General features: G+C 33.1%; 1 protein-coding gene across 1 annotated transcript in view; it reads left to right on the top strand.

The window, feature by feature from the left end:
* Nucleotides 1-20,930, top strand: part of GALNT13 (polypeptide N-acetylgalactosaminyltransferase 13) — an 828,252-nt gene that overhangs the window by 733,389 nt on the left and 73,933 nt on the right. Inside the window, exon 10 of the mRNA XM_078146313.1 lies at nt 13,758-13,856. Within this exon, the coding sequence (XP_078002439.1) occupies nt 13,758-13,856 (99 nt within the window). The remainder of the gene's footprint in view (nt 1-13,757; nt 13,857-20,930) is intronic.

Here is a 20,930-nt window from a genome sequence, read left to right as displayed (position 1 = left end):
AAACAATGAACAAAAGAGGGTTGTCCAAGGAGCCATTCAATGAAAACCAGAGTAATTAGGTTTAAAAGGGTAGTCAAGCAGTTCCATTTGAATCACAATAGGCTTTTTTTTAAAGCCGGTTTTTTAAAAGCTGTATTTCAAGAATAAAAACTTCATAGGAGCAAAAGAAAATTGTCTCAGCTTTTTGAAGATAAATAAATAAATAAAAGCCAGCTCCCAAGTCCCAAACTATCTTTTTTTTTTTTGTAATTTGATATGAAACTGAATAAGTAAATTAATTTAGGTAGAAGTGTCATTTTTGTTAGGTTGGCTTGACCTACTGATGAGCACTTAATATTTCTCCAATTGCTTAAATCTGACTTTATTCGTGTGAAAAATGTTTTATAATTGTATTCATATCTTTCTTGAGTTTCTCTTGGCAGGTAGACTCCCACATACTTTATATTATCTTCAATTATTTAAAATGAAATCTTTCTGTGTGTTTCTGTTTCAATCTCCTTCTAAGCAGTTTTTTTGTTATTGTTTTTCTTTTTTCTATTTCTTTTTTGCCCCACTGAACCTCCTGAAGCTGCTACTGCTGTCAGTGCAGCTGCCTTCAAGGCCTGTGCTTTGAGGTCTGCCCTGAATTCTAGGCTTCAAAACTATCCTGGTGAAACAGACTTTTTAAATTGAATTGTTTCATCCAACCTTTTTTTAGGTTCTGCCACTCCGGAAGTCAATTTGAAGCATTATTTTAGAGTTGTTAGAAGGAGAATTTGGGAGAACTCATCTGAGTTCTCTCCTCTCCTGTATTCTCACTCTGGCTATAAAAACTTTTACTATAGTTCTAGGCTTCCTTTAGAGAATGCACTACACACATTTAAAAAGGAAAATAATTAGGCAAAGGGTTAGCCCAAGCTTCATTGCATTTTTCCAGTTTCCATTTAGTCCAGGTTGTCCACAGTCTGGACCGGGGCTGCTATCCATTGGAATAATGCAACAGGAAAGTTTACTTAGCTGTGTTACAACAGAATTTGCCATGTAATAAATATACCAAAGGATATTTATTGAATGACTAATTGACCCACAGGCTATGTCATAAACTACTGATTACTAGGAAGTATTGCTAAAAGGAGAGTAATCCATGAGTCTTCTTCAAGCTAATAGGTTTTTTGCCTCTAGGCAGAGTTGTACTTATCAAGACTCACAATCACTGGCTTTTACTCACAGGATTTAGCAGCACGACTAAATTGCTTCTCCTTTTAATATCACTGGGGTATAATGTTCCTGAAATCTTAGTCTTTGCTCTGGTATAGACCAGAGAAAAGAGGTATCTCTCCAAGCATGTCGTTCCTCTACTCTGGGCCTTGTGTTCTACCCTTCCTAAAAGAAATCTTGGGAAATATATTCTGAAGGCAAGATGAACAATCCCAGCTTTGTTCACTCATGTATGACTGACATTTTCCAGGATAGGAGTATCCATCCTGTAAATCCATAACTAATAAATAGTTGAATTATCACTCTTTTTAATCTCTTTTTATGTGTGTTTCATTCTGGTTTCCTTTGGACAAAGGAAATTTTGAGAAATAATTCCTTCTTCCCAATGAGTCAGAGTAGGACTTAGAGCCACCATGGGAGGTTGTTAATACAGGTAAAATTTGTGGCTTATATATGCTGCAGCTGTCCCAGATGTCTGGTAGCTTCACTAGAGCAGAGAAAGTTGCAGCTACACCACCACTGTCATCAAATTGTCTGGTAATTCTCAGCCTAGCAGAATGGGACATCTGGATAAAGGTGGACGTATCACTAAGGATCTAATGACAGGTCAAAGGTAGGAGGTCATATTGAATTTTAAAAAATGCATTAATATGATACATGTTTAAGTAATGTCAGCATCAGCTCTTTAGTGTATATATTTGTTGCTTTTTGTTTAAATAACTTTTGAGGTCCATTTATTGTACATAAACAATCAGCAGCATTCAGCAGCAACTTATTGTATATAAGTAAAGCATTTCATAGGAGAAGGAAAGAGAAAGAAGAGGATCAGCCAAAAGAGAAAAGGAGAATATTTGGAATGAAACTGGTAGGATTTATTATCAAAATAGGAAAACATTCCTTTATAAAAGCAGAAGCCAAAGGGTAGTGACCAAATACTTTAACAATTTTGAAAACACTCCTTCTGTTTTTCAATTTATCATGTTTGTTTATTCATTTATTTATTTATTTATTTATTTATTTATTCATTGCTTTGTTTGTTTTAATATTCATTCTTGAGAATATTGTATCCTCAATTCTTTACCTCCCTCCAGCCCCTCCCACACCCATTGAGAAGGCAAGTAATATGACATTAATTATACATTTTTAAATTAGCCTTGTTGCAAAAAAAAAGCAGGAAAATTAAGTAAAAAAAAGTATATATTAAATTTTCACACTTAGTTCATCAGTTCTTTTTCTCGATGTACATAGTGTGTTTTCTTCCTTAGTCCTTTGTAGTTGTCTTAGATCATTGTACTAACTATAGTAACTAAGTCATTCATAATTTTCATCAATATGATATTGTTGTTAGTATGCACAATGATATCCTGGTTCTTCTCTCTTCACCTTGCATCAGTTCATATAATTGTTGTTATTTTTTTTTCCCCCAAAATGGCCCCACTCATCATTTCTTACAGCACAATAGTATTCCATTACAGTCATATACAACTTGTTCAGCCATTCATAGATTGATTAGAATCCCCTAAATTTCCAATTGTTTGACCCCACACAAGCTGGTTCTATAAATATTTTTGTACATATTTTTTTCTAATTTTCTTTCATCTCTTTGGGGTACAGACCTAGTGGCAGTATTTCTGGGTCACAGAACCTTTGGGCATAATTCTAAGTTCTTCTCAAGAATGTTTGGACAATTCACAATTCCACCAATAAATAATACATCAGTGTCCCTATTTTTTCACAGCCTTATAGAATTTGTCATTTTCTTTTTCCTGTCATATTAGCCAATCAGATGGATGTGAAGTGGTACTTCAGAGGTATTTTAATTTGAAAGCAGGTCTTTTAGAAAAAAACTAAAGAATCTCATTCAAGGAAAACAAGTAGTTGTTGGAAAAGTGGATGAAACCACCCACTTTACCATATCCTTCCATCATTTGTTATATTTTATCTCTCCTTTAGCAGAGCCAAGGAACTTTTTGCTCTTGAAACATCAAGTGTGGGGAAATTAGCCTAACAAGAAGTTGCAAAATGATTCTGGTTCCTATTTTCTCCTCCACAATACTAATTGCTGAAGGGGATCATTTACAGGGGACTCCACAGGAGTCAAACATTTTCTTGGGTGACTAGAATAAACCCTTAGTATTTGTCTGGAGTTCAGATGAAGTTAATTATAGCCAAGTTATTATATCACATAAAGTCATTCCCTTCTGCTTCAAAGAAACCAAAATTATTTTCCCCAACAAAGTACAGATAGCATGTGTTAATGAACCCCAATATCTTACATTAGAGGAAGATCAATGGAGTAAAAATCCCTACTTTGAATTAAAGTAATATTCTTTATCTAATATCAACTTCAATTTCTTCTATCCAAAATTATATTGCCTCTAAAATAAACAGAAACATTATTCATAGTCTCTATGGCAGAGAGTATTGAAAAAGTAATATCCCTTCCCAAAGGAAGTATAGATACTATAACTCTCTCTTTAACAGGTTATAGAATCTTGATATAGACTATAGAAACTGAGGTTACATCTAGAAAAGTTTTTGATGAGAAACCAGGATTTTTTTGATTTTTTTACTATATTGCTTATAAAGTTGGTATTTCTTTAATCTAGAGAGTTCTAGTCCTAAATTGTGCTATATTATTATAGTTCTAGTTTTTATTTAAAAAAAAATGTGCCATCAGGCAAATCATGCACACATACACATATACACACTCACATCTATTTCCCTGAAAAGAGAAAAAGAAAAACACAAAACCAAACAACCCCCTTTTTGAAAAGTATGATGCCATATGCATGTATATTTGGTTAATGAGCTTAGATTTAGCTACTGATAACAGCAGTATGATTAAATCCATATTAATAAAATATCATATTCTTATACTTATCATTAAACTTTGGTAAATGAAAAAAAAGTTTGTTTCCTTCATATGTTTGTATTTCAATTTAAATTATCTGAGACTAAATTCAATCAGGTACCCAGGTGACTTGTCATCTATACAACAATGTGGTTTCTTTATGCTCTATTCCTATGCTTTTCTCAATTATGAATAGCATTTAAAAGTTTTTCTTCCAAATATTTTCTATTCACATTTCATGTACTTTTTTCAAATATGACTTTGCATAGATTTGATATTAGTAAGTACAGTACTATTTTAACAAATACCATTTATACATTCCTTACTGTGATACTGGGAAAAAAAATGGCAAATAATTAGTTTTCCAGCTGTTTTGTTTTTCTTTTGTCACATTCCATTACAGAGATTAGTATCATTGTTATCAACACTAGTACCTTTCTCTGCTTGTATCTTCAGAGATATTGAAAAATTATTTTACCTTTCTTATAAATTACATGTAGTTGCAAATGTAATCTGAAAAGTTGTGCAATTACCTTGAGTGAAAAACCTTAAGTACACTAATGAAGCATGTGCCTTTTATTTTTTTTTTGACATTTCAGTCACTTTATTTGCATATTTCCATACTGATTTCCAAAATAGTTGTACTGATTCACAGTTCTGTTTAGAATTTTATTTTTCCCCAGTTGCATGTAAAAATAATATTGAAAACTGTTTTAAAATTTTTGAGTTCAAATTCTCTCTTTTCCTCTCATCCCACCCACCCCCATTAAGAAGGCAAACAATTCTACATAGGCTATACATGCGCAGTCATGCAAAATATTACTGTATTACTCATGTTGTAAAAGAAAATATAGGCCCCAAAAAACAACCTGAAAAAAGGAAAAAAAGTAAAAAAAAAGTATGCTTCAGTCTGCATTCAGATACCACCACTTCTTTCTCTAGAGATGGATGGCATCTGTCATTATAAGTCCTTCAGAGTTTTCTTGGATCATTGTATTCCTGAGAATAGCTAAGTCATTCACAGCTGATCATCTCACAATATTGCTGATACTTTGGATGAAGTACTTTTCATTTTGCATCAATTCGTGTAAGTCTTCCCAGGCTTTTCTGAGATTGTCCTGCTCATAATTTCATATAGCACAACAGCATTCCATCAAAATCATATGTTTGTTCAGCCATACCATAATTGATGGGCATCCTCTCAATTTTCAATTCTTTGCCATCAGAAAAGAGCTACTATAAATATTTTGGTACATATAGGTCCTTTTCCTTTTTTTTTTTATCTTTCTTGGATATAGACCTATTGGTGGTATCTCTAGGTCAAAGGGCATGCATGATTTTATAGGCCTTTGGTCATAGTTCAAAATTGTTCTCCAGAATGGTTAAATCAGTTCACAACTCCACCAATGGTGCATTAATGTCTAACTTTTCCCACCCTCTCCAATATTTGTCACTTTCCTTTTCTGTCCTATCAGCCCATCTAATAGATATGAGGTAGTACCTCAGAATTGTTTTACTTAATATTTCTCCACTCAATAGTAGGTTAGAACATTTTTTTCTTGTGGCTTTAGTTAGCTTTGATTACTTCATATGAAAACTGTTCCTATCCTTTGATCATTTATCAATTGAGCAATGGCTCTTACTTTTATAAATTTGTTTCAGTTCTATATATTTTTGAGAAATGAGGCCTTTATCAGAGAAACTTGCTTCAAAATTGTTTCCAGTTACTATGGTTCACTGTATTTCCCTCCATGCTATCTCATTTCCCTATTTATTCTATTCTCTCAGTCCTTTCACACTGTCTCTTCTCAAAACTGCCCTAAAAATGAGAAAGCTCTTACGAGTTACAATTGTCCTTTTCCCATGTAGGAATGTAAACAGTTTAACCTTATTAAGTCATTTGTGATTTCCCTTTCCAGTATACCTTTGTATGTTTCTCTTGAGTCTTGTATTTAAAAGTCACTTTTTCTATTCAGCTCTGTTCTTTTCATCAAGAATTCTAGAAAATCCTGTATTTCATTGAATATCCACTTTCCCCTGAAATATTATACTAAGTTTTGCTGGGTAGGTTATTCTTGGTTGTAAACCTAACTCCTTTGCCCTCTGGAATATCATATTCCAAGCTCTCTGATCCTGAAATGCAAAAGCTGCTAAATCTTGTACTGACTGTACTCCACAATACTTGAGTTGTTTCATTTTCACAACTTGCAATATTTTCTCTTTGACCTGAAAACTCTGGAATTTGGCTATAATATTTCTAAGGGTTTTCCTTTAGGGACATCTTTCAGGAGGTGATGGGTGGATTCTTTCAAGTTCTATTTTACCCTCTGGTTCTAGAATATCAGGGCAGTTTTCCTCGATAATTTCTTGAAAGATGACATTCAAGCCCTTTTTTAATCATGGCTTTCAGGTAGTGCAATAATTTTTCAAATTATCTCTCCTGGATTTATTTTCCATGTCAGCTATTTTTCCAAAGAAGTATTTCATATTTTCATCTATTTTTTATTCCTTTGGTTTTGTTTTATTGTTTCTTGATTTCTCATAAAGTCACCATCTTCCATTTGCTCTGAACTTGGAGTCAAGAAGATCTAGGTTCAAATCATAAATTACACATTTACTTGAGAGGCTGTGAAAGTCGCCTTACCATCTATGTGCCTTTGTTTCCTGTTTTCCTGTTTTGAAAAACATGTGGGCCAAATTTGATGGCCTAAAAAGTCTTTTTCAATTCTAATCCTATGATGCTATGAAGTTCACCGTAGGGGATCCATGTATTGTTATGGAGGTCTTATGTACCTTCTTTTCCTAATATCCAAAGAATGACAGTTAAGCACTCTGACTTTCCACCTTCTTTCCTTCCTCTTATTAACTTATTTTATTCCTATTCTTCTTTGGAGGTCTTCATTGGCCATGTGTCTACACCCACCATCCAACTCCTTACTATGGAACAGAAAACATATAATAAAATCTTGTTATTGTTAATGTTGTTGCTATTGTTGTTGTTTGGTCATTTCAGTCATATCTAAATTCATGATTACATTTGGAGTTTTCTTGGCAAAGATATTGGAGTAGTTTGCCATTTCCTTCTCAAGCTCATTTTATAGATGAGGAAACTAAGGCACACAAGGTTGAGTGACTTGCTTAAGGTCATCTACCTAGGAAATATCTAAGGCCAAATTTGAATGCAGATCTTCCTGACTCCAGGCCACTCTATCCATTGCACCACCTAGCTGCTTGAATAAAACCAACCTGACATTAATAATTTTTAAAATACTGTGGGATTGGTTTCTAAGGTACATATCTATTTCATCATAAAGTGAAAGGAGGATAAATGAGATTGACCTAAGCAATGTGATAATAATAGAAATGTAATAATGGGAGTTGGGAAGATAAAACAATTGTGTAATTTTTAAGATATTAGTTTAGGAGTAATTATCTTTTGAATAAATTCTGAGTATGTGCTTTCTAAATGCAAATACAAAGAATTGAGTCACTCTTTTCAATTGGAAAGGACAATACCAGTTTCTAACTCAATCCAGCAAAGAGACCACAAATTAGTGATGTTCTGGCTAAGTGACAAAGAAATTAATAGTAATCATGAAGAATGAGGAATAAAAAACATTGACATAAACTCACTGATTTGAAATGACATTTTTTCATAACCAATAAAATAAAATATAGTATTATAAGCAGATAGTGATGAACACTAATTAGATGTCATCAAAATTAAAAATGTGCTACTTCCTGGTGAAATGCCATGGAAATCAATTTTCTTAATAATGATACAATATCTAATTCCTTGCCTTTTATTTTCTGGTGCTCTGGAAATATGCCATAAAACAAAAGCTAATGTGAATCCTGAAAGCATATAGATAGGAACTGAAAATAGGGAGCAAAGTTCTAACAGCACCAGTTACCCATCTGAAAAGTTATTTTTACAGTTATCACTTGCAATACCAAGGTCAGTGATCAAAAAACAAAATCCCCTTCTTTGTTCAACAAACCATTCCATCAAGGTTGCTGCACTAGCAGACATAATGGGGTATTACTGATTTGGAACCAGATGTGTGTTCTGTCAATCACTGAGTTAATTGCATGTAACATAACCTTCAACTGATTTTTGTATTTTGGAAACATTAGTATGTTACTCACTTGGAGCTATCCGTTGTAGCCAAGATATGAAAGTCAGCTTCAAACTTTGCTTGTTGAGGGATTATCAAGAGGCCCTACTAACTAATTTTATTTTTTGATGAAAGAAATCAAATTTTATATCATATCCCCACATCATACTGCTAATTCATTTGGAAGCAATCTTCTACCAAGAGTTTTTTACTTTCATCATACTGGGTTTTAGTGTGGTTAAGTAAGTTTCTTACCATATAGTTGCCAAAAATAAATTCAAGAAGGTAAAGTAGAAATAGAAAGAATCCAGCAATTTTCACCTGAAAGTGATCCTGGGAAGAAAACTTGTGGCAATGTCATAGTCAAGTTTTAAAATTGACAGGTTAAATAGAAAATATTGCAAATGACAAGGAAAAAAAATAAATGATTCAGAAAAACATTGAGGATTTCATAAGATCTAACAGCTTTCATACTTAAAGACATTAGGTCTTGGAACATTATATATCAAAGAGAAAAGGAGCTGGGGTCACATCCAAGAATAAGTTACCCAGCAAACTTGAGTATAATTCTGAATTAAAAAAAAAAAAGAACTTTTGATGAACTGAAAGACTTTCACATATTTATAACAACAACGACAAAAAAAACAGAAATCAATGGAAAATAATCAATATAAAATATCAAGAAGAAATATAAACTACATTATTAGTAATAAGTTTTAAGTATACTGATAACATTTTCATATATCATAAGTAAATAGTTTAACTTTATTAGTCCTTATAATGAGTCCTTAATGATTTCCTCATGTTTCTTCTGGGAAGACTTGAATGTAATAATAAAAAGCAAAATGAGCAGAACCAAGAGAACATTGTATACAGTAACAAAAATATTGTTTTAAGAACAAATTTGAGGGAATAAGTTATTTTGTCTATTGTAAATACTCAAACTAACTATTAAAGACTTATGAAGAAAGATGTTATCTGCATCCAGAGAAACAACAAAGAAATGATAAATAGATGTATGTATAGAATAATTTTAAACATGTAAACTTGCATGCACACACACACATACATACATACAAAAGAAGAAAACATAGGAGCATGAAGGAAACTAAAGAATTCATTTGAAAGCCCAGAATGTAGTGAATGTCTGTATCTTTAAAGTGCATTTAAAGAGAGCAGATGCTCATTGGCAAATTAGCATGTCACTACTGAAACATGGCAGATTTAAGGTTATTGTTTTTATTTTTAAATATTATCTTTTCTTCTTATTTCATTGAGTCAATAAATAAGCATTTATTAAGCATTTCTAGATGAAAATGATCTAAATTCTGGTGACCTGAAGAAACAAGATTGTGCATTGAAAACTAATAACTAATATTACCATTGGTCACTGTACTTTAAGGGGGATAAAAGTACAGAATGTCCCATGGTCCAGATAAGAACAATCAAATGAATAGATAGATGATAAGATATCCTTTTGGAGGGGAATGAAAAAGATTAAAACTCTTTTTTCTGAAATTAAAAAAAATTAAAAGGGATTGTTTCAATTGTTTAAAATATGATAAGATTGTAGAAGCTGATGGTGAACTTGTTTTTCAAATGGCACAATATGAAAAGAGATCATGCTTTGAAGCTCAAAAGAATTGAGTTCAGGAAAATTCTACTTCACATAGTAGATAATAAACTTATTACCATAAGATATCTTGCAGCCATAAAGCATGTTTTATTTTTTTTTTCAATTTTTTGGGGGCTAGGCAATGGGTTAAGTGACTTGCCCAGGGTCACACAGCTAGTGAGTGTTATGTGTCTGAATCCAAATTTGAACTCAGGTCATCCTGACTCCAGGGCCGGTGCTTTATCCACTGTGCCACCTAGCTGCCCCTATAAAGCATGTTTTCTAAAGAAAAAATATTGACAGAATATTAGTCTCACAGGGAGATAGAAATGTTTTCAACAAAACTTTGAGAATGATGTAAAGGAGCTCCTTCAAAAATGTGTCTATTGATGCTACTGCCAAATATAGAGTACTAGACAAGGTAGACATGTTCTGCTCCAGTAGTGTAGTTTTTAAGTTCTAAGGATTAAATATTACAACAGAACAAACATTCTAGAAGGTTCTACCAAACCAAATTGAGGGTACCCAATGACTGGTCTGACATCCAACTTCATATCTATCATCACTCAAGAATAATCTTAGTATCATTTGAAGAGGCTTATAAGCAGACAGAATCAGATTTTTCTTTTAGCTATAACAACCTATACCATCCAATAAGAAATGAAAATATTTCAGAGTTGCAAGGTCCAAGAGAATAATCATGGTTTCCTAAATTTACATTTTAAAAAGCAATTTCTGAGGTAAGTGACATAAGCAATGCAGATAGAGACCAAATTACATCCTCTGCATTTCCAGTGTTCTTCATTCAGTTTGATTTTTGCCTTTAATGTTGCCCTTGTAACATTTCAAAACATCTGGAAGTGTTTTGTAAATCTACAGAAAAGATTAGATAATGTTCTTCATGATTTTATTAGGTAGATTCATGAAATAACAATCTCCAAATAATTATATTGGAATTGACCTAAAGGAGAGTAGACCAGCATATGATAGGTACAAGAGGAGTACAACACAAGATAGCTTAGAAACTATGAAGGAAAAAAGAAATAAGGATATTATAAGTGGAATATATATGATCAGCAAAAACTATGAGTCTGTCATGTAGCAACACTAAGAGATGATCAATGGATAGTGTGTATCATTCAGAGGTATCCATACAATGTCAAGATGTTCAGAGGACAGATCTTTTATTCCTTGGCATTTCCCATGCCGTATTTACAAAGTTAAAAATGTTAATGGAAAAGGAAGGGCAGGCATAGATGGGTTGAAACTCGCATTGCTGAGAGGGAATGCCCATGTAAATAATCACACAAAGTAGATTTTATTTTATCCTAATTATTTGAAATCAATGATCTATAAATGATACTATCCAGATGGTAACTCCTACTTAATAAGATTAGTTAGGATGAATATTCCGTTCTCTAATAATTTTATCATTCTGTGATGGTAACAAGAATATTTTACTTGGGGGTCAACATACTCAGGTTCAGGGCTGGCTTTGCCATTTACTGCTTATGTCATTTAACGTGTTTGAAACTCTTTGCTCACCTATAAAACAGCATTAGTAATGCCTGCTCATGGCTTCTCCACTCATGAGGTAATTCTGAGAATCAAATGAGATTATGTTATGTTTTTATGTATGTATGTATGTATGTATGTATGTTATGTATTGTGTGTATACATAGGCATTTGGTAAGCAATGCAGTATTGTATATCTGAGGTTTCATTTTTGATAATATTATAATTTAGAAGACTTTTATTATGTTCTTTGTTGAATTTGTCACTGTTATTCAAAATAAAAGTTAACTATATGTGTGTAGTCCCTGCTCCAAACAAACAAAAAAATTGATGAATATTGATATGTATAAAATGTCTTTAGATATATAAAAGCTGTATATTTGCGTTATGGATCAGGGAACTATAAGGTGAAAAAGATGAGTATTAATGCAGAAATAGGATAGAGGACCAAAGGATCATAGGTTTAGAGCTGGAAATTATGTAATCCAGTCTAATCTACTCATTTTAGAGATACAGAAACCATGGCCCAATGAGACTGGTGACTTGTACAATGTGAGAGAGAGAGAGAGAGAGAGAGAGAGAGAGAGAGTAAATGGTAGAACTAAGATTCAAGCCCAGTTCCAGTGATGCCAAATATTGTACTCTCTCAACCACGTCATGCTTAATCTAAGACTTAGCTCTATCACATTCTAACTGTAGGGCCATGAACAAATAACCTCTGGGCCTCAGTTGTTTCATTTGTAAAATTTGAGGTTAGACTGGATTATTTCTAAGATTCTTTCTAGCCCTGTTATTTTATGTCTGCCACTTAAGATAGTTTTATAATATTTACATAATTTAGAAGTAAAAAGAAGCTTTATAGAAATATAATCCATATCTTTTTTTTTTTTTACTGAGGAAACTGGGGACTAAAGAAACAAAATGACAGTGAGAATTAAATCTAGCATATTATGACATCATATTCTGTGCTCTTTCTGCTATACTATGCTGCATAGGGAAATCAATTGAATCTTTTTTAAAAACTCTTATGATTTACCAGCTCTTCAAACTTAGTAGATAGTATTAAATATTTATATTTATCTCAGATATGTTAACCTTATAATAAATGCTTAATTGACATATTAATGTATTATTTGAATAAAGACACAATTTTATGCTTGAATATTGTCATTTACTTTTGTTTTTGAGTAATTTATATGATGAAATCATTCAGTCTAATAATACCCTCTATGAGGGTCAAATATTTTCCATTTAATATGACATTAAAAATGAAAGAATACTTACTTTATTGACCTATGGAACCAAAATGAAGAATTAATACAGGGAAGGGAACATCTAGTAAGTTTAACAGTTTTAAAGAGTAATTTATCCATGTTCACTAAGTTTTAAACATTTTCTCTATGCATAGATTTATACAAATTTAATTTTAAAAAATCCTGCCTTCATTTAAAAGTTATTACAGATAGAATTGTGACACTAATATAAAAAAATTTCTATTCCTCTCCTCCTATAGTCCTATATATTTAAAAGTGTTCCTTAAGTGGATAATGATTTCCTCACACTATTTCCTACTCAATTTTTAAAAAGCATATTATGTGGTAAGGCACATATTGGAAAATGATCTAGAAATCCAAAGAGAAACATAAGTTAAGCCTCACAAAGAGAAAGCCAAAAACAACAGGTGATAGAAGAAGGGCCCATGTGGGGAAACTAACTCACTCACACTCAAGTGAACAGTCCAGAAGCCTGCACAATTGCCTTAACTGTGGAAGTCATTGCAAAATATATAAAAGAAAGAAGAAATTCCAGATATAAGATGAGCAGGAAGAAATATGTTTCCTAATTTTAGTGTTTTAAACTATATTTAATATCTTCCTCTAGATAAATTCAGAACCCAGACCAGTGTTGGTTAAACTACTCAGCTTTGCTATTTGTACCTGTATGTGTTAGTGTAGAAGTCTCCTTTATAAATGCACCAGAGAACTTTTGTGGAGAACACTCAAGACTGGCTGGAGTCGATTGCCATCTGGTGGGCAAGTTAGGTATCATATACCCTAACAATAATTCTTGTAATGACCAAATTTCTACAGGTTTAAGGAAGGCATCGTATAAGGAAATATAGACTTCTTAAACAACTATAGTACCCAAAATATCACACAGTGTACCTAAAAAATACCCCATGCTTTCCAACAAATGTTAAGTTTATAGTAGTTCATTTGAAATGCATAAAAACCTATGGTATACATGTTATTATTACCCCATTTTACACATTAAGAAATTCACTCTCAGAAAGGTAGTATGAGTTACAGTGATCACAGAGCTAGTAAGTGTCAGAATCAAGATTTGTATGTGGTCTTTCTTACTTGAAGTACAGTACTCTGGGTCAAAAAAATAAACTTTAGAGTATGCAGACCTTCCTTGATTTCACAATTTTTTCTCAAATTTTTCTTTTCACCAGATAAGAAATGTTGAAACCAACCAGTGTTTAGACAACATGGGCCGCAAAGACAATGAAAAAGTGGGCATGTTCAATTGTCATGGAATGGGAGGAAATCAGGTAAATGCCAGCTTGTTAATCACATTCATATTTTCCATAATTCATCAAAATACCATTCACTTTGTTGAGATTTTACACACACACACACACACACACACACACATGCACACACACGATTATTTATTGCAATAATATTGATATTCACTTTCAATGTCTGTCAGCACACCCAGATCTAACATTAATGCCAAGTCTACTTACACATAGTGGAATGAGTTACAAATAGAAAAAAAATGCAATTATTCTCATCCTTCAGAATTATTTGTAGTTCTGAAAAATAGTGAGACAATTTTCTCTAAGCTTACAGTTATTTTCAATGATCTGAGCCTTGCAACATGTGTCATACTACCAAGATATATGTTCTGCTTAGGGGGAATCTGTCAGGCCAAGTGTATATCATTGTCTGGAAAATAGAGATACTTTTTTTTTTTCCTGTTTGGAAACTCTTGAGTTTGTGAGTAGTTGTAAACCTCATTTGTGAGGCTCCTTAGTCTTCTGGGACTTAAAACAATTGATCCAATGTCATCTGCAAGCAGAAACTTCTAAAGGACTTCCCCATTTGTAAGAAATCTTTCTTCCACTGACATATAATGAAATTGAGTTTAATTCAGTTTTTAATAAATGACTAACACATATAGAAAATAAGTAGCAGAGCCAGGTTTCATTAGAAAAAGCTCCTCCACTTAATTCTCCTCTTACTACATCCTTGAATTTTGTAATCTGGTTTCAAAAATCATCAAGCTGAAAGTGGTTGAGCCAATGATCTTTTTTAATGTTTTTTTTTAATCCCCTTCTAGGGAGCCATCATTTATTATGATTTTTGGAAGAAAAAAATTTAAAAATCATCACAATTAATCAATATTTCAAAAGAAATGTTGTTATATGCAGTGTTCTATATCCACAGATCTAGACCTTGAAAAAGGAATAGAAATAAGTGTTTTCTGATCTCTTTTTCAAGGACCAATTATTGTCTTTATAATTTTGCAGTATTTGGTTTTAATCTTTACATGGTTGTTACTGTTTATACTGTCATCTTCTTAGAAATGCTCATATGTGCTCACAGGGATGTTTCCAGTGTGCTGAGTTTTTTACCTGTGTTTTAGCAATGGAACACAAACTTTTCATCTGGTGTGTTTGCATTATTTGGATATAACAAAGGGAGTAGTACTGTCAGAGGTGTAATCTACAAATACCAAAATAATTATATCAGCCATCCCCCCCAAAAAAAAGGCCAAAGCAAATCTAATCGATTGACTTCAAAAAATATTGGGATGATGAAATATTTTTGTAGGCTGTTGCTTAAATTATTCACTTCACTTGAATGTTTCCATAGAGCCAACATGGCCATTCAGATAATGTCAGAAGCAAGAGAATAAAAAACAAAGCTTCCTATAGGAAATGCTTAACTCACTAAACAGTGTTTCTTGTTATTCAAGCTGCAATATACGCACGCATACATTCAGTCATAATATCATTGTCATTTCATGGTATTTACATTCGAATTTAGGCTCTGGGGATTTTTAAAGTGGGGTGATTTTTTTTATTCCAACTTGTTTTGTGAAGAAAACAGGCTCGATCTCCCTACACTAGGCTAACCCCTATTGGTTTTTATTGCTATCTTATATGTTTCCATGGAAGCAAGTTCTATTATTGTGGTTATTTAGTTTGGAGATTTTTAAAGTGTCCCTCTACTCATAAAAATAATCAAATCGTATTTTTGCTCATGCACAGAAAACAAGAAAAATGTTAAAGCAACATATGAGGGATTAAACCCAATTGTCTTTCCAAAATAGCATATTTTACAATTGTTTACAATTACGTGATAGACTTTGTATTCCTTAGACATGAGTTTTGACATTTTTTTCAACATTCTTAGATATTTCAATAAGAGATGACCTTTTTCTCATAGGTGATTTTTTTTTCCTTAACCACTCAAAAAAGAACAATTGGAACATCAGTTTATTTCAGACCCAACAGAACAGTTATGAAGGTAGGGAGAGGAGGGAGAGACATTTCCATGATAAAACATCATCAATGGCTATCTTACTATATTGAAAAAAAAAGGTTGCTCTTCCATATTTGATCACTTTGTGTTTTGTTTTGTTGCTGTCAATGGTGATGTTTTAACCTATATTGTAAATACTATTTGCATGTCAGAATGGAGACCTTTCAGTCAGAAGGACCTGAATTCCAGTTCTGCCTTTGGCACATAAACGAGAATTATTACAAACACCATAAGACATTATTAAACAGTTGCTTCTCTGGAGTACTAGAGAAAGTTTTCAAAACAGAATTTTCCCTAGACAGATGAAGTCGCAGATTTATGCCATTCAACTCCTCCCCACTAAAAACTAAAAGTAAATAATTTCTCCTAGATCCAAAAAAAAAAACCCACTAAGAAGTCTTCTTACCTTCCTTCAAAACTTCACTGTCCTTATTAAAAACCATTTCATTAAATCACCATAATTACTATTAAATACATGAAGAAATGTATATGAGGATGAAGACTAAACTTTAATCATCTTCATTAAGGTTACAAACTGCTCCAACCATTCTGGAGAACAATTTGGAACTGTGCCAAATAGCTACAAAACTATGCATATCCTCTGACTCAAAAATACCATTACTAAGTCTGCATCCCAAAGAGATCAAAGAAAGGGGGAAAGTACTTATATGCACAAAAATACTTATAGCAGCTCTTTTTTTTGGTGACAAAGAATTAGAAATCTAAGGGAATGTCCATAAATTGGGAAATAGCTGAAAAAATTATGGTATGTAATTGTGATGGAATATTATTTTTCTATAAGGTATAATGCAGGGTATGGAGGTAGAAAAACATAGGAAGACATATAAACTAAAAACAAGTGAAGTGAGCGAGACTAGGAGAACATTTTACATAGTAACAGATATATTGCAAAGATGACCAACTGTAAAGGGCTTTCCAACTCTGATCAAGATGATCCAAGACAATTCCAAAGGACTTGGGGAAAATGCTATCCACCTCCTGAGAGAGAACTGATGACCTCTGAGTGCAGATTGATACATACTTTTTTAATGTTATTTTTAATGTTTTTGCATGTTTTACTTTGCAACATGGCTAATATAGAAATACTTTTTTATGACTTCATATGTATAATCAATATCCTATTACTTGACTACTCAAGCAGTACAGGAAGTACAGAAAAAGAAATTTGGAACTTAAGATTTATAAAAAAATGAATGTTAAAATATTAAAATGTAATTGGGAAATACATAATGAAATAAAGAGTAGATTCAAGGTCTACCTCTGACATGTACTGCCTTGTGACCTTGGACAAGCCATGTATAAACTCTTAGTGTTCTAATGAAGTGTCAGACTATGAATGGTAGAGGAAGTGTCAACCTAAAGTGGTATATATTTTTTGCTTGTTTGTTTTTGTTTTACTGTGGAATTCCTTATATCAATAAAATCACACCTCTAGTCCCTATCCCATCTTCACAGAAAAGATACAATGGTGGAATCTGAATAAATAATGGCATGGACAATTTGAAAGAGACAAGGAAAGATTTTAAGAATATGCTGACATCATTTGTTATTAAAAACAAGTTACTAAACTATCATTTGGTATTAAAGGCATTGGGAATAAAAGTTGGAGTTAGACAGACCCTCTCTGAAATCGTATCTTGACTACTAGTTATGTGACCATGGGCAAGTTACCCACCCTCTCTAAGCTTCAAGTAGCAACCTAGAGCTTATCTACTAAGTAAGAGAAAGTTTTAATATATGCTACCAGAGTGATATAAATATAGAGTAACATGTAAGGACTTCAGGAATCATCTCATCCAACTTCCTAATAATACAAATGAGGAAACTGAGGCCCATGGAGGCTGTGAGTTCCCTAAGGGCAGGAGCTATTTCTTTTTTGTCTTTGACTTCCTTGAGCTTATCTCATAGTAGGTGTTTAATAAATGCTTGTTGATTCACTGATATATTATCCATGGTCACAGAGGCATGAAGCAGTCATCAGAGGTGGAATATATATTTCAAATCAACTGACTCCAAAGTCAATGTTCCTCCCACAGTCCCATTTCATCAGGATAATTTTACACCAGGCAGGGATATAAGGTTTGTTCTTCTTTCCCTGAGTTGTGCACCAGGATTAAGACTAGAATTACCAACTGTTTCTACAAAGGAAACTAAACAAATCTAATTGAAAAAAAAAACTTTAAGAACAAACCAAGTCATTGACTAGAAAACAATATCATTGTACAGAAAGTGATATGACCAAAAGAAAACACAAAGACTGATCATAATTAAGAATAGAAAGGTATAATTCACCTTTGAAACCATGAGGCAAAGAAACTACGATAATTGACTAAAAACACTTATGAAAATCCCAAGCTGTTGAAACCACAAAATTTGACATACTAACTGGAATAATATAGAACCACTTTTTTTGGAGTGTTTTCAATTTAGCATAGATCCAGTACACGAGGATCAAGGTGAATTGTAGGCTAGACGTAATTTCCTCCTGAGTTCCCTTTGAGCTCTGCAATTCTACAGTGTCTTAGTGCCCTGTCTAGAAGGTTGGTTTATATCAATCTTGGAGCTAACTTCAGGATAGGAGTTAATATCAAAGTCAAACAAAGTAGCATTACAAAAACAAACAAACAAACAAAAAAACAAGGACTATTGTTTAAGAAGAAGGAATTCAAATTAAATGGTAAAAAGAAAACTAATGATGCAGTAATAATATTAGGGAGGTGGGAAAAGCTAGGCCTTTTGCCAATCCAATTGGGATAAACTACAGAACATTCTCACAAAGCAGAAAGGTCACAGATGGGCTTTATGGAAAGAAGCAACTACAAGGTAATGCAATTATGGAAAAGTAATCTAAATTTAATTTTAAAGACAGGCTCAGAGCTATGAAATATGATCTAAGAAAGGCATCTCAGCATTACCCTAAGCATATTTTGACAGAAGAAACTATGTAAAGATCATAGTTTAATTTAGATAGAATGAAAAATAACTCCAGATTTCATCTAATCCATGGACCCTTAACAATTTTTTTAAACTATTTTGATAACTGGATTTCAATATGATTAGTTTCCTCTAAAATCCAATAGGGATTTTTTTTTATTCACTTAATAAGACCTGGAGGTAAAGGGGTCCATAGGCAACACCAGAATTCTAAAATGCTTCATATAACAAATAAAAATTAGGAGCCTGTTTCTCAAGCAACCCACTAATTTTACAGATGATAAAACTGAGGGTCAGAGCCAACATTGGAATGAAGACCTTTCTACTCCAGTGCTGCATTTTCATGCTACAGAAATGAAATTCTGGGCATCATCCAGAGAGTAACATACACAGCCACACAATGGAATGCGGCCTTTCTCTTATACATGATACTCTTTTTTTTTTTAAAGATTCATTAATGTATTTATTTTTAGTTTTCAACATTCACTTTCACAAGATTTTGAGTTCCAAATTTTCATCCCTTTCCTAATCCAAAACAGCATGTATTCTGAATACCCCTTCCCCTAATCTGCCCTTCCTTTTAACCCCCCCCTTCTCTTATTCCATTCCTCTTCTATTTTCCTGTAGGGCAGTACAGATTTCTATAGCCCATTTCCTGTATATCTTCTTGGGTTCCAAATTTTCCTCACTTCCTCCCTCCCCACCCACACTTATTGAGATAGCAAGCAACTTGATACAGGTTATACATGTGTAGTCATGCAAAACATATCCATAGTAGTCACTCTGGGGAAAACTAACTATATTTCCCTTCATCCTATCCTACCCCTCAATTATTTTATTCTCCCTTTTGACCCTGTCCCTCCTTAGAAGTGTTTGCTTCTGATTACCCCCTCCCCCAATCTGCCATTCCCTCTTTTATCCCCCCTCTCTCTTTTCCCCTTTCCCCCCCCATTTATCTGTAGGATAAGATGGCTTTCCATACCCAACTGAGTGTGTATGTTATTCCCCACCTTAAGCCAAATCTTATGAGAATAAGATTCACTCATTCTCTCTCACCTTTGCCTAATTCCCCTCCACTATAAAAACCTTTTCTTGTCTGTTTTATGTGAGATAATTTACACCATTCTACCTCTGCCTTTCTCCTTCTCCCAGTACAATCCTCTCTCACCCCTTAATTTTATTCTCAAGATATCACCCCTTCATCTTCAACTCACCCTGTGCCCTCTGTCTATCAATCTATCTGTACATAAATTTTTTTTCCCCCTCCAGCTACCCTAATACTGAGAAAGGTCTCATGAGTTACAAATATCTTTCCATGCAGCAATGTAAACAGTTCAACCTTAATAAGTCCCTTATGATTTCTCTTTCCTGTTTACCTCTTCATGCTTTTCTTGAGACTTGTATTTAAACGTCAAGTTTTCTATTCAGCTCTGTTCTTTTCGTCAAGAATGCTGCAAGGTCCTCTATTTCACTGAATATCCACTTTTTCCCTGATGGATTATAGTCAGTTTTGTTGGGTAGGTGATTCTTGGCTTCAATCCTATCTCCTTGGCCCTCCAGAATATCATATTCCCAGCCCTCTGGTCCTTAATGTAGAAGCTGCTAAATCCTGTGTTATTCTGATTGTATTTCCACAATACCTGAATTGTTTATTTCTGGCTGATTGCAATATTTTCTCATTGACCTGGGAACTCTGGAATTTGCTTACCACATTCCTAGGAGTTTTCCTTTGGAGATCTCTTTCACTAGGTGGATATTGTACAAAAATACATTGAAGAAAACAACTACTTAAAAATTACAATTGACCTAATGGAAAAGGAAATTCAAAAGCTAACTGATGGAAACAAGTCCTTAAAAATTAGAATTGGGAAAGTGGAAGCTAATGACTCCATGGGACATCAAGAAAGATTTAAAAAAATTTAAAAGAATGAAAAAAATAGAAGAAAATTTAAAATAACTCCTTGGAAAAACAAGTGACCTGGAAAATAGATGCAGGAAACACAAGGTCAGAAACATTGGACTACCTGAAAGCCATAATCAAAAGGAGGACAAGGATAGCAACTTTTTAAAAATATTTCTTCATTTTATTTATTTATTTTTAGTTTTCAACATTAACT

The sequence above is a fragment of the Phascolarctos cinereus genome, unplaced genomic scaffold (assembly GCF_003287225.1).
Source record: "Phascolarctos cinereus isolate Bilbo 61053 unplaced genomic scaffold, phaCin_HiC Scaffold_726;HRSCAF=1367, whole genome shotgun sequence".
Lineage (NCBI taxonomy): Eukaryota > Metazoa > Chordata > Mammalia > Diprotodontia > Phascolarctidae > Phascolarctos > Phascolarctos cinereus.
Note: the sequence above shows the minus strand (reverse complement) of the source record. Positions and strands in the feature narration are given on the sequence as shown.